This window comes from Ictidomys tridecemlineatus, chromosome 11, assembly GCF_052094955.1.
Source record: "Ictidomys tridecemlineatus isolate mIctTri1 chromosome 11, mIctTri1.hap1, whole genome shotgun sequence".
Classification (NCBI taxonomy): domain Eukaryota; kingdom Metazoa; phylum Chordata; class Mammalia; order Rodentia; family Sciuridae; genus Ictidomys; species Ictidomys tridecemlineatus.
The window spans coordinates 61,819,784-61,846,475 of NC_135487.1; the positions used below are offsets into that span (position 1 = coordinate 61,819,784).

The window sequence follows — 26,692 nt, forward strand, 5'->3', positions numbered from 1 at the left end:
TATTCTATTAAAAGTTTTTTCCTATTAAAAAAATTATTTTTCTTTTTCTCTTTTTTAGCTGATGACTACTAGGGTACCCTCTCAACTTGGAACTTTCTCTATCTACAACTTTCTTTCTTCCTACTTTCTGTGGCAGTGCCAAAAAGGATACCAGAAGTACCACTCTGTTGACTTCTTAATTCCTTTTCATAAGTCTTCAAAACACAAACTCTTATTACAGAATACTGTTTTTCAATTGAATATCAGATTTATCAACATATTCTACAATATGTATTTTAGCAGTCAATAAAATATATTTATGAGAGTGGGAAAATTGATTCAATTATTCTATCAGAACTTAATTATAAGGGTGGTAGTATATTTCCCATATTCATAGCAGTTATGTTTTTTAAAAAGTAAACATCATTTTGCATGAAAGAATTATCTTTTGTGAGCTTTTATACCTAAAATTAGTCTGAAGTAGATTGAGACAACTAATTAGGAATCAATTTGAATTAGTTTGTTTTCTTAGAGGAACAGAATTCTAAATGTTGTAGTTTTAGAGTCTTTCTGAAATAGAGGGGGAATAAGATCATTCTTTTCGTGGAAAAGGGAGAACATGCAGAAAAACAAAAGTTTAAGAAAGAATTTATGGAAAGCAGACACCAGACAAAACCTAATAAGAAACCACTATCTATACATTGTTCTGAGTGTTAGGGATACTTAAATATATTTTTCAAATGCGTGTAATATATAACCAAACCACTAAAGCAAATTTTATTATGATCTTGTCTGAACAAATTGTTTTAATTAGAAAACATTTTCAACATAACTGTAGTTTTCCAGCTTTAAGAGGACTGAGTAGAAAGCCTTTAATTAAAAGTACTAGTCTATTTGTAAATAACTAGTTATGTTCTGTCATCAAGTTGTTTTTATATTTTAATTTTCTGGAAGACAGATTTATTTTACAATGTTAAACCCATAATAAAGTAACTTGTATATTAAAGAAAAAAAGTCTTTCCTTGGTTTAAAGATTCCTACAAGCAGATGTTTACCCTTATCATTAGAATTCTTAACCCACAATAATCCTTTAAAGACAGTCAAGACAAAATTCTTTTTCCTGAGTATTAAATGCATAAAAGACACAAAGTACTCTCTTATAATTCAAAGTACATTTATTTATTTTTTTATTGAGGAGACCAAAATGAATACAAAATTACAGCAAGCATACGTCCTTTTACATACAGTGTCATTAAAGCAAACTCTAAACCACAGTTTGTAAAGTATTCAATTTACCTCAAGTCCAAGCTGCATCTCCCTAAGACACTGTTCCCATCACAGTAGCCATTTTAAGCCAATCTTCTTTTTACACACGGGTAGTTTCTGTAGAGAACACTTTTCTCAGGACGAAAATGCATCGAGCATGCATAAGAAAAAATATATATATATATTCGCAAATACATTTAAGAGTTTTCTTTAGGGGTATTACTGAAGAAAATAAAACTCTGGGATTTATTTGCTTTTTAAAAGCACCAATTTAGAAATCCCTCAAAAGTTTTATTGTGGTAAGAAAAATCAAGTGACTGTTCAAATAAAACGTAAGGTTATTTTCAGAGTCAAATTATATTTAACTAGGTATTGTTAAAAAGCATTTTTAAATGAGGCAGAATTTGCAGGAAAAAAAGTAAAACATCCTCATTGATTAGTAAACTCTACTACATTATTCTAGACAACAGATAACTTTTTAGGTAGAAGATTCTACTGGCAGAGCATCCAAACAAATACTTTTACTTAGTAATATACTCCTATTTCTTTCTAAGTTACTCTGCTACACCTAACCAAACCTGCCATTATGAATAAACTACAAAGATATTTGTTTAAGGATACGTTTTACAATGTTAATAAACAACTAGTATCAAATCACTAGTCTTAGTATTAAACCATTTTCATTAGTTAAAAAACTATACTTAATTTCTAAACAAAACAAAACAAAAAACATCAAACTATAGAATTCTAAGTATCACCACACTAAGATGCTTTAAAAACACATTGTCAAGTTTTTGCTCAAGTGCTAATCAAATCAATCAGTTAAATTTCAATCTAAACATTTTTTTTCCCCTACCATCACTAAGATCCATTATCATTTCAAACCATCTGGCTCACCTTTTCTGCTTTCCCTTTATTTCAAAATTATGGAAAGATTAGCGCCATTTAAAAAAAATGCTTATCAAGAAAGCTTATGAAGTAAAAAATTCTCATGAGATAGCAACAATGCCACAATATCTATTAGCATTCATCTATATTTTCTTTTATAAAAATGCAAACTACAACTATCCAAAACTTGACAGGCTCAAGAGCCCCTTTATATTATCAAATTTTAACATAACTAGCATTGACTATCAAACACACATAAGCATAAATGTGGTGCAGTAACTTAAGAAATTTAACAGTTCATGGAACATTTAAGATCAAGTGAATAGCACTTTAAAATGAAAAGTGATCAAAAGCAGGTACATTACACCCTATACCATATTATGTATGGGAATACATTTCATATTTCTCAATTATGATTTGCCAATTTTACCTTCTACATTGAGCCCTTCTATGGTCCATGCTCATCGGCTCACCAATGGCATACACTCAAAGGATTCCTCTTTATGGGTAACTATCTCAGGACCTGATTTTATGAGCTATGATTTGGTGCTTGCAGCATCTTCAGCACTGTGTGTGAAAATGAAGGCAGTATTTTTGAATATTTTTCTTTGATGTAGAGATAAGCAGGAGTTTTAAAAGGATCAGCACATTTTAGAAATTGAATAAACAAAACTGGTATGATGCTGCTTTAATACAATCATCTTAACTCAAAATTATGTACCAGTTAAAATCATCTATAAGAACACACAAACACTTAAAACTGGCAAAAATAAAATAAATGCAGCGTCAGTAATTAAAATATTATAAGTCAGAAAAATATTGGTTGCTACACAGATTATGAAAGGTTATTTGCTATACAGTTAACATTTCACTGATGCACATGCCTTTTATCAAAACATACTGCCAGTATTTCATATTTTTTCTTTTCAGCATTTATGTTATGAAAACAGACTTGTCTAAGAAAAAAAAGATAATAAAAACTGTCCCATAATGTTCTTACTGAATTATTATAGTTCAAGAATAAGAAAAAAGAAAATAAAGAAACCATAGCTTTGGAGGGCAAAGAAAATGTCGTGTCAATCATAAACAGACTGTGAAGGCTGTTGAAGTTTCTGACCAACCGATTTCCTAAATTTTGAAAACTATGCAACTGTCCTTTCTTAACTGCAACAATTTTATATTTGGGGGAAAAAATGCAAAAGATGTGCATGTAGATCAGTTATAGCAGCAATCTACATTATTTTCGTTTTAATAAAAAAATTAAAATGAAAAACATAACCCAGAAATGTACAGTTGCTTGAACAACTTAACAGACTTTCCACTAAAATGGTAGCATAACAAAATACATTTTGGGGTAGCAGCAGCAGATTGCTTTTGAGTACACAACCACAAAAACCTCACAGGGACAACATTAATGTACTGAAATATTTATTTATATATGTCCTTAGGTTGTGCTTACCTGTGCTTTTTGCAGCAGAACCTAAGGTGGAAGGTCTGGGAAGGCACTGTGAAGTATAAATAATTGCACTGTTTGCAATTAATAAAGATTTTAAACCTTAAATGAATCAAAATCAACAGCCTCCAATTTGTGAGTTATGATACTGAATCCAACTGAACTATTTCTTCAGTTTTAATTAATAAATGCACCACTTTCCTAAAAGATCATCTACACAACAGAATCATGCAAAATACTCAAATTTTCATGTCAATACCCTAATCTTAAAGATAACAGATAACTAACTCCTTAACTATTAAACTTCAAACTAGTACTACACATCCATATCTAAATAAGGGTAAGGGAAATCACTCTAGGTTATATAAAACAATCAAAAACATTTCAAAATATCTAAAATGAACTGTACTGCTATTTTCCCCTACAGGTAATCTCAACATTTTGTTCTTGCACATCTTCCTTTACAGTATATTCAAAGCAACAAATGGTGCTCCCCACCAATGACAGAAAATATATTTATGGTGTTAAAAGTGCTACATTGCTTATTATTTGCAAGCTGAAAACCACTTCTGTCTTACACATTTCAAGTTTTTCATATTAATATACGATATGCATATTTTAACCAAAAAACAATATTTTAGGAGCACCAATAATACTGTTCAATTTTGTTAAATGATCAAGTTTTCTTTAGCTATAGCTAAAGCATATCAAAAATACTTACCCATTAAGCTCACTTAGAAAAAAAAAAAACAGAACTATGTATTATTCTATGTTAAGCAATTATAGTTTTCCAAGATATTAGCACTGTATTCCAACATAATATTCACACAAAATATGGCATTTGCATTATGTGGAACATTGACAAAAAGATACTGTTGCAGTTCATCAATTTGTCATTCTGATGTACTTACAGTGCAATGCTCCTTGAAGGAACACAATCAAGGATGATACACAGCACAGTCCTCCTCACCCCTACAGAGCTAGTTCTATACTGGCTGGATCAAACCTGCACTTCAACAGACAATGGCAAGACAGACTGTATTTGCATGTAGTCTATAAATATGCAAAGAGCCAACAAATATGCAAAGAGTAAAACAATGGATTTCAACAAAATATCAGAACTTCAGCATGAGTGTTAAAGAGTAATAAAATGATTTCAAGTACATAAAAAAATTAAGTTGATTCAATGATAGGACTTGTGCATTTACAAAACAAAGCTTATCTATACTGCAAAAATAAAAAAAGAGAAAAAAAGAAAAAAACTTGAACGTTTCCATACCCCAATTATGTTTCAATGGCAGATGCAATGTAGCTATACTTTTTGCATACTATTCGCTTTTCTACCCTAAATTTAGAAAGAAACACACTAATATTATATACATTGAAAGAGTTATTTTACATGAAAAAAAAGTCATTATACTACTCAAATTCACTATCTGAAAACTGTTTAAAATTAGTTATGCTGAAACAGTCTTGGAAATCAAGTAAATATCAAATTAAGAACAGAAAGGTTAACTGTTATAGCAGCAGTACAGGTCTGAAACAGTGGTCATGTATAAAAGGAAATTTTACTGTTAATGCAATGGAAGTATGCCAAAAGATCATTGTACACACATGCAGTTTTTAATCAAACAGAAGGGAAAAAAATGAAGATATCAGGATTACTTGTGCTGAAATAGCCAAATACAATAAATGGAAAAGTCTCCAATCTACCACTATACTGCAACGGGGAAAAAACATGCCAGTGTTTAAAAACTCAATAATTCACGGGGAAAGCTTACATATTTGTGTATATGTATCTTATCATTGCTAAGAAATTACGAATTCTTTAAATACCCACATATCCAACTTACCGACACAGGAGGTTTCATATCATTTATTGTAAAGCACAAAACAGGCATTTTTAAAAGTGAAAGTATACATTGAAAAAGTACATTTATATCACAAAGCATTGACCACATAATAGTTGCAAATACATTTGCTGGAATGTGTACATCTACACTAAACACTAAAAACAAACCAATTTTCATTTCTACACAGAAATATTAACCTCCTATCAGTAGTGATAGATATTTTGTACATTTTCAAAAAAAAAAAAAAGAAAAAAAAAAGGGAAAAAAAACTACTTTAAACCAAAAACAAAATTAAGATCTTCATCAAGTCGTCTGCATCCATATATTTAACAAAGGTTTTTTTCCCCCACACAATGAAGCAAATACTGTATTGTCCACTTCTTATTATTGGCCCTGTGCAGAAGAGATACATAAGAAATACACAAAAAGTTAAAGAAAATCCTTTAAATGGAGCTAATTCAGGAGTGAATCCTTTAAGAAAGAAAAATTGGTTAATATAAATGGTGGTGGCTTCTTGCATGATTTGCAAATCCCTGGGGGGAAGAAAATTTATTTTTAAATCAAAGGCATTGTAGAAATATTCAGCACTCGGATGCCAGAAAGAATTATTTAAAATAAAAAACAAGAAACCCCCAAAACAAAACAAAAAACCAAATACACAACATTTCACTTATAGTCTGCCAGATGAAAATAAAAAAGATAAACAATCCCAAACAGACAAAACAGTAAACATGCAGAAAACATGACTAGAAAGGGGGGGGGGAGAATCAACAAATTAGTATATTTATTTATTATACCTGAGGTGCTGGAGGATGCTGTGGCATTCCCTGGGGACTTGTCTGGGCATAATAAGCTGCTTGTTGTCTATAGTACTCAGCCCAGGCCGCACTATAATCTGGCTGACCACCTGGTGGAGCCCCAGTAGGAGCAGGAACTGCTTGACCTTTAAGAAAACAGAACAACTTTGTTGCTGCAACCATAATTAAAAGCCCAGAAGAATCTCATTTCTAATAAAAACAATACCTTGCTTCTTGTAATATTCCTCCCAAGCCTTTGAATAATCTTGTGTCTGCCCTTGTTGACCTAAAAAAAACCCCCTATATTTTAATATAAAATTATATCCACTGTAAGTACAGGTTATAATGACAAAGCAGAGGGTCAGAATTCTGCCTGTTTATATTAAATATTCATTAGTGTTGAAACTACCCTGAAAAAAAAACAACCCCCCCTCTTTTCTTAGTCTTATGTTAATCATGGATTTTTTTTAGAAGGCATCACTATTAATTAAAAACAAATACTTGCCAAAATCCACATAGCCTTAAGTAAAGGTAAAAATTCAGGCATAATAATACTTGAATCAATTCCAGAGTTAAACTGTTACTGTTCCGAATAAGTTTCAAAAGTACTTCAAGTTAAGTAGTCTGTAAACCTTTGGATGGTGCCCTGGTAGTGATGGCAAACAGAGGGTAAAAGAAGAGAGAAAATTCTCTATTTTTTTGGTTGTTTATCTATTTGGATTCATCTGTTATACAACTGGTCTTGAAATTCAAGCCCTCAACAGAGAATTACAAAAAATATTTATAAAAAACACTTAAAGGCCATGACAGACTCAATGTTTAAATTACAACAAAATATCATTAAAAATAACTTGGCAAATAACACAAAAAATTAGATCAACGAAACAATCCTCATGAGGAGCAGTTCTTTATTTAGGCAAGATGACTTTTCTGAATTATAAGATTAAAGAGACACTGAATGGGCTCTGAAAATATAAAATTATAAAAGATTTTCTGAATAAATATATTGTGCATGTTAAGGACACTGCTGAGTATATTTGGAGGAAAAATTATCTGCAACTTACTTTGTAATTGTCCATGTACAAAAACATTAAATACAAAAGGATATGAATCAATTTTTAAAAATGGTGAAACTGGGTATTTGCTGTACCCCCCCTCAATTTTCTGAAAGTGGGAAACTTTCAAAATAGAAAACACAGCTGGGCAGTGGTGTGTGCCTGTAATCCCAGCTACTTGGGAGGCTGAGGCAGGAGGATCACAGGCCGTCAGCCTGGGAAACTTAGCAAGGTCCTGTCTCAGAAAACAAAGGGCTGGGGATATAGCTCAGTAGTGGAAAACCTGCTTAGCATCTAGGCCACACACACACACAGAGGCAGCAAAGAGAAACGAGGACATGTTTTCTTAATCATAGCTCCTACACATGAACACTTGGTTCTATTACATAATTACATAGAAAAAATACTGGAACATTATATGGGAAGCTATTTTTATGTTTGCTGGAAGTTTCCAAAAGGCAACTTTATGTATGTAGTTTAAGAAAGTAGTAGCCACCATTATAAAATTGTAACAGAATTAAAAAGCCACTGAATAAATAAAATTTTAAGTTATAACCATTAACCTTAAAAATGAATAAAAAAACCCCTTTCTTTGGGCAACAGAGAAAAATTTACTACAAAAAAATTCTCATATTTCTTTTTCTTCCATAAATAACTTTTTCCAAAAGTGAGTTTAACATTTTGACCTTTATAAGGAGACAATTCAAACAAGTTTCAGTATTTGCAAATCAAATACCAGGTAGTAAAGGCAATAAAAACACATCTCTTTCATCCTTGGAAACAAATCTTGTTAAGACAGCAATAATTAATTGCCACTTACAAGTTTACAAAATGAACAAAACTTCATTGTAAGATATGCTTAGGTTAAAGGATATATAACAAGAGGCTTGCTTGCTTGCTTGCTTATTTATTTATGGTGCTGGGGATTGAACCCAGGGCCTTAGTGCATGCGAGGCAAGCACTGTACCAACTGAGCTATATCCCTAGTTCATAACAAGATGTTAAACAAACATGTGAAGAAAAAACTCATTAGACTCAAATATTCCCTAAAACCCCCCAAACCCAAGTATCTGATGAAAAACTAGAAGTAAGGTGTTAGACTCAAAGAAAAATATTTGTTAAGAAAGTTGTCAACATTTTACATTTCAACCTGAAAAATATGTAAAAAAAAAAACAAAAACAAAAACAAAAACAAAAACCCTATTTGGGCTGGGGTTGTGGCTCAGCGGTAGAGTACTTGCCTAGCACATGTGAGGCATTGCTTTTGATCCTCAGCACCACGTAAAAATAAAGAAAATAAAAGGTATTATGTACATCTACAACTAAAAGGAAAGAAAAACTCATTTCACCTTTCCCTCCCAAAGGCCAAATGTTACTCATTATGCCAAGTTAAGACAAAGAACTCTTCCTATTTAATGTACTTAAGACTTGGCTCTCTACCTCCAGTACTTCGTTTCTTTTTATGGGTAACAACTTTCTACTAAAGTCTAAGAATCACCCTTCCTTGAACAGTGTGTAGCACTCAATTATTTCTCCATATATTCTCCCACAATTCCTCTTGCTCTTTCTTCAGGCTTATGATACCAGATGGCTAGTGTTCTGAGTCCATCATATCAGTGCTTAACATCAGAAGGGCTTTTCTATTTTTTTAAAAAATATTTCTTTAGTTGTAGATGAACACACAGTATATTTATTTTTATGTGGTGCTGAGGATTGAATCCAGTGCCTCAAACATATGAGACAAGCACTTTGCCACTGAGTTATAGCCTCAGCCCCAGAAGGGCCTTTCTTAAGTCAAACTTTTCCCAAAATGACTTCACTTACCCTGCTCCAAAACAGAAATTATCTCTCTAGTTTGAAACCTTATTTGTTCTCTTATGGAGTTTTTGCTAATTAGTTAAACCTTTTAACTCTCTAGAATCTCATTTTTAAGAATTTAATCACCTGAGTTTCTTTGGGGGGAAAAACTCCAATGTCATAGCCTCCCTAGTTTGGTAAAGAGTACTGGATGGGAAATCAAGGGAACTAGGAAATCTGAAGTCTTGGAAAATCTAGACCAACTGAAGGGTTGACAAGGAAGTGGGTTGTGAGTAAAGATTATCTCCCAATATTATCATTCCTTTTCCTCCTGCCATTTATGATACTTGATGACTGAACTATATTTAAAGTCTCTTATTTGTAGATACCCTAAAAAAAGCCTGAGGATTATACCTAGAAGAAATCAGAGTAGTTAAGCAAAGGTCATTTACAAAAAAACTGTTATAGGCCCTAAGTAACTCAGTGTAACCTTGTCTCTAAATAAGACATATGGCTCAGTGACTTAAGTGCCTGTGGTTCAATCCTGGATACAAAAAAAAAAAAAAAAAAGGTGGAGAGACATATGAAGGGGCTGAGGGATGTGGCTCAGTATTACAGCCCAAACTGGATTCAATCCCTAACACCATCCAAAACAATTACATGAGAGGCAAATGCCCAACTAGTCTATACAACCTAACATAATATCTACAGAACGATTATTTTAAAAAAAGGCTGGCAGGGAAATAGTAGTAAATGAAAAATTACAACAAAGGCAAGTTAAAATGCCTACACTTTTATAGTAATAATCAGAAATCAAGGTACTCACTTTGGGCATGTAAAATATAAAACAACAGTAAACTTTTTAGGGGTTGTGTTGCCAAGAAGCAGTAGGATATAATAAAGCACAGAAGCCAAACTCATCCCCTAGTAATTACCAAGACATAAAAGGTCTTTGTTTTTACCCACTTGGTAACAATACAGGAACATGTCTGGCATGGTGTGAAAAAAGAAGTTTGAACTAATGTATTTAATCTCAACATGCTTAATTCTTTAACATGGTAAAGTTATTACATTAAATTTAAGGTAGATATAGGTCCTAACCACTGTGTTGCCAGGGCATGATTATTCACAGCATGCCCGTTCACATAATAAATTATGTGGTCACACTAAGAAGAGTATATAATTTAGGATTAAAGTTAAACAACTTCTTAATGCAGTTGCTATAGATGTGTCTAAGCTAAGCTAGGTCACAAAAACAAAATTAATAAATCTGAGAAATCCTTAGGAATGACACACAGCATGACACTCTTTTCAAGGTCATTCTAACTGGAAAAATTAATCTTCCTTAAACAGCAATCAGCCAAGCCTGGTGGCCTACATCTTTAATCCCACTGACTTTGGGACTGAAGCAAACAGAGGAGTGTAAATTTGAGGTTAATTGGCAATATACTGAGACCCTGCCTCAAAAACAAAAAAAATTTTCAAAAGGGTAGGTAGCTCAATGGTAGAGGGCTTGCCTGTCCAGCATAGGGCATACATTCAATCCCTAGTAACACAAAACCAAACCAAACAACCAAGAAATAGCTTTGCAGAAATCTTTAGAAAACACTGAAATTTATACTTAAAACCACAAGTAGACTATCTTACAACAAATTCTACCTTTTTCTGTGCCAGTGAAGGATGGGCAAATTTATCTGTTTAGCTTTCATTTGTTGACTCATTTTTGATAACTGACTGTGGTAATGGTATGCTACTTGAAGTATAGTACCAGGTTCTAAATGGTCCCTAAAAACATAAAATTTGTGAAATAGGTTTGGGACTCAAGACCTTGTGAAGTAAAATTCAGATTCTATCTCAATCTGTACAAGTGAACTGTTAGTGAAGAGAAAGCTCTTTTCCTTTGCATGGCAGTTTGAAATGATATATTTGAAAAATCATTTGACTAACAATTGTATCCTTTTAGATCAGATCTCCTAGCTCCTATGCTCTAAATGCACTCTCAATATGTACCACTATGCTAGGCACATGGCTTTATGTAAGCTATAGTTATTGAAGGAAAAAGCTTTTTTCTAGGTGACTTATTTTCCCTTTTTCATACATACCAATGTTATTTAAGTAATTCCCTTCTCTGTAGGTTACTTCTTACCTGGTTTACTGTTTACTGGGTGATGGTGCTGGGATCAAACCTAGGACCTTGTACATGCTAAGCAAGTATTCTTCCCTGAGCTATATCCTCAGACCTTACCTGCTATTTTGCAGTGAAAATAATAGCACACACAACCAACTTCTGCTTGGTGCTCAGAAATATAACTTCATATCATTTATGCTAGTTAAGATTAACTGGCCTTTGACAAAAGTTCAGCAATATTCAAAGTCATATATGCCAGTGAGAAAACTTCTAGTTACAAATAAAAACTGATTAACAAATGAATTTCCTTGTTATTAACTACAGATTTTTAAGATTTATTTTTATTTTTTTTGTGTGGTGCTGGGGATTGAACTCATGATTTTGCATGTTAGGCAAGTGCTCTACCACTATGCTGCAAACCCAGACCAAATGTAAGAATTATTTGTACTGGCTGAAGATCCAGTTATTTTATAATGTAATTTTGGTAATTATTCCCCTCAATATTACAATTAATGAATCAAAATTATAAGGACACACACACACATATATTTAAATATACATAACATACCCATTTTCTTGTAGTACTCTTCCCAAGCCTTGGTATAATCAACCTGTCCAGCTGGAGCTGGATTTTGCTGATCTCCTTGTTAAAGAAACACAAACAACAAAAAAGTAAGATTAAAAGTTTTTAAAGGCTATTTTGAGCCTTTCCTTCTGCTTCTTGGAGTGTAGGAATTGGCAGTGGACTATGATGGAGCAGTGAGGTAGAAGGGAGTTGCTGTGTGGTAGTGGCGTCGTCCCTGCTAGTGTCAAAGACAGAAGATGATGGGGCTGGGGATATAGCCCAGTTGGTAGGAGTGCTGGCCTTTCGAGGACAAAGCCCTGCATTTAATCACCACACACACAAGCGCGCAAACACACACATATACAACAGAAGATGGTGCAAGATTGAGATACTGGACAGATAACACTGGTTATTTTATATATATATGCAAACTGATGTCAAATTAAGAAAATACATCGAGGACACCTGATTCTCGCCATATAGGAAAAAAATTTTTTAAAAAGTTGTAGATGGACAGCATGCCTTTACTTGTTTAGTTTTATAGGCAGTGCTAAGGATCGAACCCAGTGCCTCACACATGCAGGTATGGGAGCAGGGGGTATCACAGATTAAACTCATGGGCACTCATAGATTAAACTTAGGTGCTTTGCCGCTGAGCTACAGCCCAAGCCCTTATCATTTTTAAATATGAAAAGGGAAAACACTTTAAAGAACTACTCCTAGTTGTTTTTTTTTCTTTTGGGTGGGAGGGATATTAGGGTTTAAACCCAGGATGTACCACTGAACTGAGCTACACTCCCTAGCCCTACACAAGGTCTTACTGCCTAGGCTGGCCTCCAGCCTCAACTTCCCAAGTAGCTGAGATTATAGGTGTGTACCACCATGCCCAAATATTGCCTAGTTTTGTCTGCTGAAAAAAAGCTAGATGTAATGACACCTCAGTAGCAATATGCGTACTCAATTTGGTTTCTAAACGTCATCCTTCATTAAAGGGAAATCATGCCAGGCATGGTGCTGTGTTGCCTATAATCCCAAAGACTCCAGAGGTCAAGGCAGGAGGATTCCAAGCTCCAAGATAGCCTCTTCAATTTTAGTGAAACCCTGTCTCAAAGAATTAAAAAAGAAGGTCTGGGGAGGTGGCTGAGTGATGAAGACTGCCCCTGAGCTTAACCTATGATACCTTCTGCCCTCCACCAAAGGAAATCAGGAACCTTTGTAGAAATGGCTAGAGCCTAGAAACAAAATAAACATCTTATTGTGCCAGAAAATAAGAAAGTGTTTAAAGAATTATAGGCACTTCAAAAGGATACAGGAGCCACCTTGAAGATACTACTGACTGGCCAAATTTAGGACAATCTGATTATTAAAATAATAAAAAATGATTTAAAAAAAAAACAAAAGGAACCCATATCGATATAAAGAACTAAATAGGATAAAAAGGGAAAGCTCTTTATGGTAAAATACCAACTAATAAATGTACAAGTATAAAAATCAAAATTATCATCACCATACTAGTATTAAAAGCAGACATTATTAATGAAGGCTGTTTGATAGAAGTTTGACAAAGAACAGTATAATCTCAATATAATACCCCAGAAAATACTAATTAATTTTAGAGAAAAATGGTAGTATCATGGCCCAAAAACCTAACACACATCAATCAATATGACCAAATGGTCAAGCTTACTGTCACCAGATATGGAAGATTTAAACATTTTGATTCCTGTTCAAAGTATAAACATCACTGCATAGTTCCTTGAGTTTTCTTGTCAATTAAGCATTACCTTATGGTCAACAGAAAAGATTGAATAGGCCAGGCATAGTGGTGCACACCTGTAATCCCAGTTACTTGAGAAGCTGAGGCAGGAGGATTGCTGGAGCCCAGGTTTTCAAGACCTGCCTAGGCAATACAGCGAGAATCCATCTCAAAAAAGAAAAGGTCAAAGGGACCTAGATTGGCAATCTTTTAACAAAACACAAGTCTGCACTCTACTATATAACAGAGGGAAAAAAAATTTAAAAAGAACGAAGAACAATTTCAGATTGGGGAGAATATGTTATATTACCAAATGGGATCCTGCATCAGGAGAGAAAGTATTGGGACAATTGGTGAAATCTAAATAAAGGCAGCACATTGGGATAGTAATGATATATTAGCGTTGGGAGACTAATTTTCAGGGCTCTATAACGAAATGACGACAATAAACATGGACACATATATGAGAGGGTAATGGAGTAGGTGGGGATAAAACAACAATAACTTGGCTATCTATGTGTTCCTGATTTTGTTCTTATGAAAAGTTTCAAATTATTTCAAAGTAACTTAATTTAAGAATGCAAAATCTATAGCACTGAAGTTATAACTGAATTTAATGTTAGAAACTTTAGGTATTATACAGTGATACACTTCATATATAATTTTGAATGTTTTGGCTTTTAAATACAAAATAAATTGTTTAGTTACCATAGTTACCTTGTCCATTAGTCTGGGTTGTAGTTGGTGCACCTGCAGGAGCTGCAGGTGGTGGCTGTGCTTGCTGTTGGTAATAGTGAGCATAATAAGCAGCCCAAGCTGCTGAATTTGGATCCGTTCCTGCCTTAGCTGGAATAAACACAAGGTTCAAGGTTTATATCCAAAGTCCATCATCTCTTTACTCTCTCACATAGATGCAGCTTTCTGACAAATAAACCCCCAATCAGCAATAAAGAGTAAATGGAAACTTTCAAATTTTCTAATATTTTTGTTAGGTTCTATTATAGAAAATTGAGACTTAGTTATTATAGAAAATTGAGACAAAATTTCTCGAGCAGCAGAACTGAGACATGAACTTGGATCCAATGCTTCAAACCCAATGCTTTATCTAAAACTATCTTGTGCCCTTGTTCTTCTAAACCAGTTTAGCTCAAATGCAACAGTTCTATGTAGAAAATGATTAAAGGAAAAAAGATTTCTAAGGGCAATTTGTATAAGAAGGAAGCGATTATTTTAGAACTATGACTCATGTCTTGCCCTGTTTTCCAGGAGGAAATAAAAATCTTAGAAACAGAGTAACCACATTTCATTCTATTTCACAGGAGGTGTCATAAACTTGATGTTACTGTCCTAATGGAAATGTATTCTTTCTCTAGAATCTTTAGGATGGTCAAAGCTTTTAAGCACAGCACAACATTCAACATGTTTGATGATACAAATCCAGCTATCTTTCTTATTCAAGCCCCATATCTCTTTTTTGTCAATAGCTCTCTAATACCCAAGTTCTAGCCACAACAAATTGTTTGTACTTTTCTAAAGTCACCATGATTGGGCCTTTTGTCCTAAGTCTCCTCTGCACTTGGCTCATCTTCATTCACCTCTCATAAATCAACTGATATGTGATGTGAAGTCTGAAACCTTTTGGTCAGCCAACAGAAGTCCTCTTATTGGTTCTGTGCTTTGTAATAAATTAGAAATGTTATATAAATACTTTTTATTATTTTATATCTATAATAATATATTTCCTTAGCCAGAGTCTATATCCATAAGTAATTTGTTCAGTCTTTATTCCAAAGCAGCAGCAATTCTCAACTGTGGAACTTGAGAAAAAAGGGGCAGTATTTCTAGAAAAAGAAAATTATAACATACTGTATTAGTCATCCCCCAAATCTTTCCCAAGTGCTCAATGTACCACTTTGATATGTCAATACTGTAATTTTCTGCATGCCTAATAAATATAAATATTTTACTTGATACAATATCTGGATAAAGAAATTAAGATAAAACAAACTTTTTTTTTTTTTCTGAGCTGGGTTCTTGTTCAGTTGCCCAGGTTGGTCTCGAACTCCTGGGTTCAAGTGATCCTCCCACCTCAGCGCCAGGCAGATAAAACAAACTTTAACAAGCAACACTTATACTTACTTCTTCATGTGTAAACCATAAAAAGAAAACCAGTCTCAGTTACTGTATCTAATATGTACTGAAAACTAACTATTCATTCAACATAACATCCATTTATTTATCATCATTTTGTAGGTAAGAAAACGGGTTTAGAGGGGTTCAAAAGCTTCCTCAATGTCCCACAATCATTAAGTTTCAGAACTAGTACTGTTCTAGATTTGTTTAATTCTGTAGTCCAAGTTCTCGACCACTACACAAATGTTGACAAATCATTTTACAGAATACTGACAGTAAAATATTACAGAATTCTAAGTCTAATAAAAGCAACATCTAATCCAGAGACTCAGGAACAACTAATAAACCTGAGGTAAGCCAACTAGCTGTCACCTTTTAGCTAAATGGGTTACTTATGTACCAAAAGCAATGCTGGAAGCCATATTCACTGATTAGGGCTTATAGTATATTTATAGTGGACTTCATTACTACTCCATGTAGGAAACGGAGACAATGATACAAAGATCACTTTTCACTCCTATCGTTTTTTTAAATCATGCTACTCACCCAAAACAGTGCTCATAGGTATAATCCTGAAACGCAGTGACAAAATATATAAATGTGCCCCTTAATCTGCTCAAACTCTTAACTTGTTCCTTGGTAATCACACCATTCCAAATAGGTTCCAAAGAAAATGCCTTTAATTTTTAAAATATGGACTATGACTGTTCTAGAGCAAATAATTTTTTTATGCTACACCTGTATGTACCCTGTAAATCCTTCAATCACAGTGCTGCTTATACTGGGAGTACATTCTTTAGCTTTGGACATTTATGCAAACTCAACTTTGTATAACCAGATGCTAGAAGTGAATTTGTTCCTTAAGTGAGTAGAAACTGTGGTTTTGGTGACTGTCATGCCATCAGATTCCACAGAGCAAACTTCCTATAAAATGAAGGTATTTTATAACATGGGAGCACATTTAAATACAAACAATTTCATTTTAATAAATTGTGTTAATTTTTTCTTTCAATAAATATACATTGTGCATAAAGAAATTCAAAATTCAGGATACATTCTCTTAAACTACTCCAGTGGAAAATGTTCAAAAAGTAGGTAGAGCAGTTAAAAAAAATCATTTATAAATGACATGTGGTTTTGAAGAATGCCTATTTGCCCAATATGAAATGCAAACTATATGGTATGGCAAAATCAAGAGACCAGAATGCATATTAAAAAAAAATCCAGATTTGAATGAGAAAATAAGTATAATTAGAGTTCCAGCATGCAATTATTAAGTATGAACCTGATTTTTACTGATATGTTAAGTTGTCCTATCATGAATACTAACACAGACAGCTCTTGTAAGCTTATTTGAGAACTGGGAAGGGAAAGCTTAAGTATTTAACACTTTATTAGACCCTTAAATAATCTTATAAATAGGAATTTAAAAAAATTTTTTTTGTGGACAAATGACAATTAACACACCATAAACATTTGATACACTGGTATCTAAAATCAAAGCCACTGTATTTCTTTCTGTGTAGCTTTTGGCTGTTAGCACTCTTAATCAGTTTAGAAGTAGAGAAAGCCCAAAAAATTTCATGAAAGCGGAAATCATTTCAGTCTTATACACTGTGGTAGAAGCAATGCCTAATATTCTGCAAAGAGTGAACACAATGCATGCAAATGTGAAGTCAACAGAAAACTTAAAAGTATAACAAGGGATAGTAGACGGATACAGATAACACAAAAATAATGTTTTCCTTTACCTGGATCAGGAGGAGCCTGTTGCTGCCAATGTGGATATGCATTTCCCCACCCCTGAGGAGCATATGGGGCTGGAGGACCACTGAAAAGAAAATCAACATAAAAATACAATTTACCAAAACTTAAAATCTTTACGAAAAAGTCCAGAACCAAATGTAGTACTTACTGAGGAGCTGGGCCAGGTGGTCCAGGATTATAAGGTGCAGGGTTGTATGGTCCCATTGGAGTTCCAGGCCCTGGAGGCCCAGGAGGTCCATGGGGGCCTGGGACACCATGGGGCCCATGGGGTACAGGGGGCCCTAAAGGATTTACTGGGCCCTGAAAAATAAAACCAAGATAACACAAAACATTCAGAAAAAGAGTGATGGTCAAAATAACACAAAGGCCAAATGATCTTACAGTTCTGTCCTCTTATATATACCAGTAACAAATTTTAGTTTTATTCCTTTCTTCATTCTTATTGCAAAATATTTGTACTTGTTATATCGAGACATAATTCACAAAAATAGCACTAACAAATAAATTCAAGAACTGATATAGTTTCTATTCAATTTTTTTGAGACAGTTCTGTATCTCCATTGCAACTTGATTTACCATATTAATCAAATACTTCTCAGATAATTATTCCCATTTTTCTGCATTAACTCTATCTTTATTCCCCTAAATCAACAACCATCCTGATGAGATATACCCCTCAAATGTTTAAATTCTATAATGTGAATGAAATTACATATGAAGTTTACTAATTCTCTCTCAAATTAAAATCTGCCACATAACCTTTTTATTTCTGTACCTGGAATCCCATTTAGAACAATTGAATTCTTTTTTCCTTCTTAAATATCATTTCTAAATAGTAGGAAAAATTCCACTTACAATTGATAAATCAGAATTTTTATATCCATATTGTGCCAGATAATTAAACTTTAGCCAATTTCTTTTCCTTTAAAAAATTTTTTTAGATGCTGACGGACCTTTATTTATATATGGTGCTGAGAATGAACCCAGTCCCTCACACGACAGGCAAGCGCTCTACCACCGAACCACAACCCAGCCCACTTATTTCTTTTTTTGACAAGTCAACTTGGAAAGACATTTGATTTAAATGCCTAAAACCCTCCTTTCTCAGTTAATACCAACTCATCATGGGCTGGGGTTGTAGCTTAGTGGTAAAGGGCTTTCCCAGCATGTGTGAGGCCATGGGTTTGATCCCCAGCATAAAACAAAATAAACAAAATAAAGGTATTATATCCAGCTACAACTAAAATATAAAAACAAAAAACAAGTCATGAGACATTTTGGACATGTATTAATTTAATTTGGTTAACTTTCTCACTAAGAAATAGGGAAACAGTTTCATGACCTTTTAAACCCCTTATTAACTTGCCTCTAATTGCCATCATCCCTCACATCAATTAATAGTTAACAGAAAGAAAAAAGGAAACATTTTACAGGGCAAAGTTCTAGGCATTTTTAAGTGAAACATACTCATTTTTAATCTCTTCATGTCTATGAACTAGGTACTGTTATCTTCATTTTATAGGAGAAACTGAGGCACAGAATAACTTCTTCAGGCCACACAGTTAATGTGTCACAGGATTTTTAACCCACGTAGGTAAGTCATAATCAGTTTTATAACTTAAAAAGATTTAAAAACTGATTATACAAAAATGGTTCTCTAAGTGTGTATTTCTCCATGAATCCAACAGAAATCTTGACCCACTCTTGCTAGGTTAGTAAAATAAAAAATTACAATGTGCTATTTATTCATTTTCTGCTTTGGCATTAAACCTCTGCTATCACTGAGTCCAGAACTATTCATTTTTAGAACGAATACACTTATCCGTACCATAGAACTTATTAAAAAAAATACAAATAGTCTTCATTTTAAAACCTGTATGATTACAATCCAATCCAAAAACCAGAATTTATACTCTTGTGTTATGAAGTGGGAGATCCACTGAATTTATCTTTTTTTGCCTCACCAGGCATGAGTATATACTTAGGACCTTTATAAACACTGAATTTTCATTACGAACTCCCTTCAGCTATGTTTCACAACTTTTCACCAAAACTAACTGTGTCTGCAGCTAATACATCTCTTATCTGAGTACACTCAACTGTAAGGTGGTTGTAAGCACCTTTAACTGTATATTTTATTAATTATTTCCATTGCCAGACGCCTTCTATTAAGAAACCTATACTTTAGATTAGAAATGGTACACTTTCTTATGATACATCTGAATTAATGCTTTACATAAATTAGAAATTTAAAGGATACTCACACCAATCTTTTCTTCTATGAGTTGCCGAGCATAGTCTATTTGCTGTGGAGTGCCACGAATTGTAAATAATTTCATATTAGGGTCTGCATTAGGTGGAGGATTTCTCTGAAGTTCTATTCTTGCACCAGACTGTTGGCTTATGCTTTTTATGGTTTCACCTCCTAAAATCAAAAGATATTAATTTTAGGTTCAAAGGATATAAGACATACTATTCAAAACAAAATGGTCACTATTAAATAGCCGCAAAAATTTTGGGGGCACTACCCTGACAATATTCTAGTAGGATTTTCATTTATTCTACATTTCAATTGCATGAAGCATTTCATGTTTTAAAACTGTATTAAAGTTCACTTAAAATTACACACTCTTTAATAACACATTTCTAAACATAAAACTTAAAAAAAATTATTATTTATCAGTTATGGGCGAATACAATATTTTTATTTTACATTTACGTGGTGCTGAGGATCAAACCCAGTACCTCATGCATGTCAGGCTAGAGCTCTATCTCTGAGCCACAATCCCAGCCCCACATAAAACTTATTAAGAATATGTGATTCAGGAAAAAAACAAAGTAAACTAAGAAAGAAACCCACTCAAACCACTTTTTTTGTGGAAAAAAAAAAATTGGGGGGTGGTGGTGCCAGGGATTGAACCCAAGACCTTATGCACGCGAGACAAGCACTCTACTAAGAGTTTGGGCTATATCCCCAAACCACTCTATGAGTTAAGTTTCTTACACCAGTAAGTTTCTGGTCCCCCTATCTCTAGGAGCCAATTAATATCAAATCCCACTCTTTTTCTGTAAGTATACATAAAATACTTCATTTGTTTTACTATTACATTAATATAAACATATTTATTGAAATTATATTAAAATTTAGCCAAAGAGAAAAATTATTGCTACCTGTTTACAAAAGCATCAGAAATACTATCCAGAAAAACCAAGTTATGTGTTAAATATTAAAAAAATTTTAATACATTGCCTTTTCCTATTATTAATCCAGTCTTCCCGGTTGGCACAATAAAATTAAATTCCTGTAGTCCACCAGGTGGTCCCATGTTCCAGTTGCCTTGACCTCTACCTCTTCCTCGACCACCAGGACCAGGTCCACCAGGATTACCAGCCTAAGGAGGAAAAGACAAGAAGTCAGCATAGAAATGAACATTTTTTTCTATGACAAAATTATTTTCCCCAACTCTCTATTATCAAACCAGAAATTTAGAGACCAGTTCAGAAATAATTTGGCAAAAACAATAACTTCTATTTTTCTTATACTGGGTGAATAAGGGAGGATACTTATTCTGCTCCAAGAGGTTACTCCCTTAAAGCAGTTTACACTTTCTAGTGATTAATAAAGTAATATCAAGTGGACTGTAATACAAAATATTAGATATAAAGGAAAATACTTCTCCAATGCAAACAAAATGAAATAATAACTTTCTATCAAACCTGAACACTTCGAAGAAGGTCTGTAATAATTTCTGCAGCATGTTGACATCGGTCAGGAGGTCCTGTTATTTGTGCTATTCTGTCAGGTGTTGTTCCATCATCTTTGAAACAAATTGAAATTAAATATTAAATGTGTGTCAAAACTAGCTGTTCCTTGCATGCACAAGGCCCTAGGTTCACTCCCTAGCACCACCAAAAAAACCCAAAACCCCCCAAACTAGCTATTACCAATACTTAAAAGATTAAATATATGTACTCACCTGGCTTAAATTGAATTCGAACACCAGCATCATTCTGTATTTTTTTGATCATCTCTCCATTTCTTCCTATTACAATGCCAACAGCAAATCTTGGAATCGGAACCTTATGCAAAGAAAGCAAAGTATATATATATATAAAGAAATTTCCCCAGAATTAATCTGCATCAAATCACAACAGAATATATATCAAATATATATCCAGTACAGTAATAAGATACAGAACACAGTCTGGTAAAGTATAAAGTAAAAAGGGGATAAAATGTTAAAGAAGGCTATCTAACCCAAAACAAGAAACACACTACTATATTTACATATTACCATACAACCATTTCTGATTGGTTTCTTTACTTACATCAATCCCTTCATTTCCTCCTATTCTTGACCCGTACTCATTTCGAACTTCTCTGAAACCACCTTGATCACGAATTAATTCTAACACCATTTCCTTGGCTTGCTAAAGTAGAAAAACATACATGACTTAAAAAGCCGGTCTTAAAACATTTTAATTCTTCATGTGTCTAAACCCATCCAGCCCCTTAATAAAGGATAAAGTGAAGTTTACTTGAACTTTGTATGGGTCGCCTGTAATCCTAAGAGGTTTATCAGCACCAGTGTTCTGAGGCCCATCTTGAATCATAACCATTTTAACTCCAGCCCGTTCCTATTAAAATAATAAAAATTCTATGAGTCAATAAAAGGGGAAAGGAAAAAAAAAACTAGCTTCAAAGTAGATTAAAAGCTTTAACATTTTATAATATAATCATACCTGAAGTTGTTTAATAGTCTCTCCTCCCTTTCCAATAACTAATCCTGCCTTGCTAGCTGGAATCATGATTTCTTGAACCGCATTTCCAGGTCCATCACCATGATGAAATCCGGGAGCTGGTCTTCCTTTTTCAACAATCTGATCTAGTAACCGTTTTGCTGATCTGTTAAATTCATATAAAATAATGAAGTTTAGCATACCCAAGCTTACCCAAAAAGAGACATCATATATCAAGTAATCCTATTCTAATAGATGCTTCAAAGTTACTTACTATACTTTTAATTATAAAATGCCCAAGAGCCAAGATTGAGACTTGGCAATAAAACTTAGATTCTTTGTTTACTTCCTTCACCTGGGTAAGACTCTACTACTGAGCTACATCTCTAACTGGCCATTTTCGTTTCATTAAGGTAGCCAGTCTGGCCTTGAATTTGCAATCAGTGTTTCTGTCTTAGCCGTCTGCATGGCTGGAATTACAGGTGGGTCACCACTATGTAATAAATTTCTAGATACATGACTTATTTTTGAGAACAGTCCAAAAGTTTTCAAGAAGTGCTCAAATTCTAAAGTTATCTCAGAATTTAGCTGATTCCTCAAAAAATTAAATTATTTAATTTCCTTTGGTGCTGGGGATTAAACCAAAGGCCTAAGGCATATTAAAGCAGAAGCTCTAAACTGAGATTCATCCCAGCCCATTTACACTTTAAAATCACAATTCTGCTCACGTAATCTGACTTTACTTCATTAAATCCATAAAAATAGCATATATCAAATAAATAACATCATTTCTTAGGTGCTATAAAGAAAATCAAAGCAGGACAAAGAGAATGTAAGCATGTGTACATGTACATACAAAACAGATAAAGGAGGCCTCAAGAATGAAGACATGTTGGGGTTGGGGCTGTGGCTCTGGCTCAGTGGCAGAGAGCACTTGCCTAGAATGTGTAAGAATCACACATTCAATTCTCAGCACCACTTATCAATAAATAAAATAAAGGTCCATTGACAAAAAAAAAAAAAAAAGAATGAAGACAATTTAGAAAAAGGACTGAAAATGTTGGAAAATATAAAACTCATGGCATATAAACTCATTTATCACATGTAATTTAAAAGATTAAATGAAGTCATCTATCGAGCATGCATTGATATATTTTTTTAGGGCATTTCCATGTTTTAAGGCCTAGAAGACAAAGCAAAACCACTAAGAAAAATCAGATAAATTGGTGCCTCAAAAATCAAATAAATCTAATATTTCAAGGAGGTTCACTGTGTCAAATACTGCTGACAGGCTAAAGCATGTGGTGGCACACTGTAATGCTGGAAAAAGAAATATCAACAGAATGGTTGGAATGATGAATGAGTTCAAGAGAAAATGAAAATGAATAAATGATAACCTAAGCATAGCAACTCTTAAGGGACCTTTGCTAGTCAGATAAATATAATGTGAGGCTTCAAAAATGTTTTTGTTTAGACTTTCAACCTGTTATTAGAAATTACCTTAAAAAAGAAAAAAAGTACTGATGCAGGAGAAAGTCAGTTGAATTGTAAGGATAAGCAAGATCTGTATCTCAGTACTGTGCAGATAGAGTAGAAATGAAGACTGTTAAAGTTTTAGTGGAAAAATGAGGTAGAAAACTTTGTAACATTTTGTTTCTATGTTCTTGCTAAATGAACTTTGGTGGGAAAGAAGGGGTTCGATACTGAAGATTTGAAATGTGCAGTGGATCTACTTGAGTTGAGCTTAATGGTTATGAGTTTTATGTAACACCAGTCAGTGTGGTTGTATGTATTTTTCTCCAGGCCCCAAGTTAGAGATTGCAGTAGATACAAAATTGGTTTTAGTCATTTTCTGTGTTCCATGGCTCAGAGAGTGAACCCTAATCAAGAAAGACATTAGGTATAAATTTTGAAGAGTTAAATTTCAGGGAAGGGGAGAGGAAGACAATGGTTTTGAAGCAGTTTAAGAGCAAAGACAAAGTTCAGAGTCTTCATGTTATTACTCTAAGTAGACTTAAGATTTTCATACTTACTGGACAGATTCAGGTGTTCCAGTTAACATACAAGACCTTTCTGGAAGGCCACCACTGTCTACAAATAAAATAAAATTTTAGGTCAAGAAAACACTAACAAGTTGCATCATTATAACTAGCAGCTTAAAAATAACACACATTTTCTAGTCACTTTGAAAATACCAAGAAAATAATTACCAGGAGCTATCTGTATTTTGCATCCAGATTCCTGCTGTATGCGTGAAATCTGTTCACCTCCTCTCCCAATTACTAGTTTAAAAAAAAGAAAAATTATTTGCCGAAAGAATACAAAGTATGCTTTATGTTTTCAAAACTTAAATATAGGTTACTTACTAAATCCAACCATTCCATCTGGAACTTTGTATTCTTCTGTCATTACAGATCTGCTAAGAAATAAGAGTAACTAAAAATTTCCTCCAAGAAAAGATAATGTTTATATATAAAAGGTAATCTTAATTTAAGTCTAATGCTTCCTAATGGCTTAAACCAAGGTTCCAAGCACATAATTTTGGCAAAATATGGTCTTATTCTTTGTGTAGTATAGTTAAATTAAGAATCTTAAATAAAGTGATACCTATTAAATGAGGAAGAGATGGTGAACTGAATAGTCTAAAGGCATGAATGGCAAAGGAGTTAGGATGAAGTTCAGGAAATGTCATTTTAATTCACCTTAGCTCTTCTAAAATGTAATCTATCCCACCTGTTTTGCCAAATCTCAAATGGATCTCTCTCAAAACAACAAACAAAACAAACTAAAGACCCCATCCCTTTGTATCGTCTTCCCAATAGAAGGAAATGAACTACATATGCAAAAAAAATATTGACATATATTCACTAAACATTAACTTATGTTTGTACATATAGTTCAATTCACACTTGCAAAATACTTTTAAAAAAGCTTTTGACTATACCTTTGTTGCTGATGCATCGGTGGTAACTGTGTTCCAAAAGCTATCAAAAAATTAAATAAAAATTCAAAATTTACTTTTACTTTTAACAACAATCAAATCAGACATTCTAAACTTCCCCTGATGCAAGAACACTCTGGAGAGAATACAATTTTATGAGAGAATACAATTTTATGTAGATGATTTCAATCAACATTGACAATTGATGAAAAGACAGTGAAAGGGCAAATATATTAACAAAAAGCACAAAACTTTCCTTATCCAAGTGATACAAGCATAGATTAAGAAATAGAACAGTTAAATAACATTTATAATAGCCTAGAAATCAATCTTTATATATGCCTGGCCATAAGGACTGCTAAAAGGAATAAAATATAAATAAAGGAAAGGCATATATTTACAAGGGAATTCAGGCTTCACATTCTAAAAGACCAATCAAATTTCAAAAATACTCACTAAAACTAGAAATAAGCCCTCAATATTAAAATTCAGGTACTTTTAAAACCCAGCTTAAATTAATACTTACAGTCATTCTGAGGAGCAACTTTCTTAGCATCTGGTTGATCTGAAAAATTAAGAGTCTTTCAATTTTTGCCAGTAAGGTCAAAGTTCCTCCCACCAAAGAGTAAATAGTTATAAACATTTATTAAAAATCTGGTAGAATGGTTTATTACTTGAACCAAAACTGCCAAACCTCAACTTACTCCCAATAATCTAACGAAAAACTAGTCTTTCATTATCCTTGTGTTTAAAAAATGCACAGACATTATAAAAAAAAAAAACTTTCATCATATCAAATCACTGACCTTAATGTGTTAAGTCACTTTAGAATAATATATAAGACAAAGTATCTTGATTACTAGCAAAACATCACATGCTATTGGCTAATGATGCTTCCACTGTAGGTACTAAAAACCAGGTGTGGGGAGGGTGGGCTATCGAAATGTAAAAATCTGATATATCCAAAGTTGAGTGCATTTGACAGTGACCACAAAACTAGATTCAAAAAGGAAAAGAAAAAAAATCACATTACAAGGCAATCTCAATCTAAACTGTTCTATTATCTGTAAACATTTCACTGTGTAAAACTTCAGAATTCAAAGCAACCACATGACTATCTTTATCTAAATCCATTAGAATACAATGAATACCTTACAACAGACAACCTATAGCTGATTGACTTATCTTCTCCCCCCTTTAAATTTAAATGATTAAACATAAAATAAAGATTGTAGTGCAGCAAAAATTCAGACACAATCCAAAAGAAAGTTTGTGTCCATTTAAGAATCCACTGGTTTATTTCACGTTTACATACTAAACACAGGTAATAAATAAAAATTCCTGCCTTTAAAAGGAGAGGGCATTCCCTCCCAGTGTGTTGTACTGCTCGGACTTGTCCAAGAGCCATCTACACATAAAATAAAAAGAATACATTACATACAACATCTGAAGCATCATTAGCTCATTTTTTTTTTAAATATTCAAAACCTCACTACAAATATGAAAGACACTTAAATAAGAGGAAACCAAGTACTCCTGGTCAAAGCTACAAATACATATTCTATGGGCTCGGT

General features: G+C 33.4%; 2 protein-coding genes across 31 annotated transcripts in view; one reads left to right on the forward strand and one right to left on the reverse strand.

Moving 5' to 3' along the window:
• Positions 1–6,064, forward strand: part of Nexn (nexilin F-actin binding protein) — a 50,119-nt gene extending 44,055 nt beyond the window's left edge. For all 9 annotated transcript variants that reach the window (XM_078026532.1, XM_078026533.1, XM_078026535.1 and 6 more), the window contains one exon: positions 59–6,064. In XM_078026532.1, the coding sequence (XP_077882658.1) occupies positions 59–72 (14 nt within the window). In that variant the 3' untranslated portion in view covers positions 73–6,064. The remainder of the gene's footprint in view (positions 1–58) is intronic.
• Fubp1 (far upstream element binding protein 1) overlaps positions 1,137–26,692 on the reverse strand; it is a 31,570-nt gene continuing 6,014 nt past the window's right edge. Inside the window, exons 3-24 of one of the 22 annotated variants that reach the window (XR_013427865.1) lie at positions 26,464–26,526; positions 25,645–25,683; positions 25,122–25,161; positions 24,544–24,596; positions 24,388–24,459; positions 24,211–24,268; positions 22,181–22,343; positions 21,977–22,075; positions 21,767–21,868; positions 21,415–21,517; positions 21,155–21,255; positions 20,688–20,829; positions 19,702–19,862; positions 17,586–17,737; positions 17,422–17,501; positions 14,246–14,383; positions 11,785–11,859; positions 6,463–6,522; positions 6,237–6,382; positions 3,593–3,638; positions 2,564–2,700; positions 1,137–1,362 (exon numbers count right to left, since the gene is read on the reverse strand). Coding sequence is in view for 18 of the 22 variants with exons in the window: in XM_078026517.1 (XP_077882643.1) it covers positions 3,531–3,638; positions 6,237–6,382; positions 6,463–6,522; positions 11,785–11,859; positions 14,246–14,383; positions 17,422–17,501; positions 17,586–17,737; positions 19,702–19,862; positions 20,688–20,829; positions 21,155–21,255; positions 21,415–21,517; positions 21,767–21,868; positions 21,977–22,075; positions 22,181–22,343; positions 24,211–24,268; positions 24,388–24,459; positions 24,544–24,596; positions 25,122–25,161; positions 25,645–25,683; positions 26,464–26,526 (1,955 nt within the window). In the remaining 4 variants the exon portion in view is untranslated. Of the gene's footprint in view, positions 4,598–5,447; positions 5,833–6,236; positions 6,383–6,462; positions 6,523–11,784; positions 11,860–14,245; positions 14,384–17,421; positions 17,502–17,585; positions 17,738–19,701; positions 19,863–20,687; positions 20,830–21,154; positions 21,256–21,414; positions 21,518–21,766; positions 21,869–21,976; positions 22,076–22,180; positions 22,344–24,210; positions 24,269–24,387; positions 24,460–24,543; positions 24,597–25,121; positions 25,162–25,644; positions 25,684–26,463; positions 26,527–26,692 lie in introns of those variants that run through there. The other 21 variants (XR_005735252.2, XR_005735250.2, XM_078026520.1 and 18 more) reach the window with 21 other exon arrangements.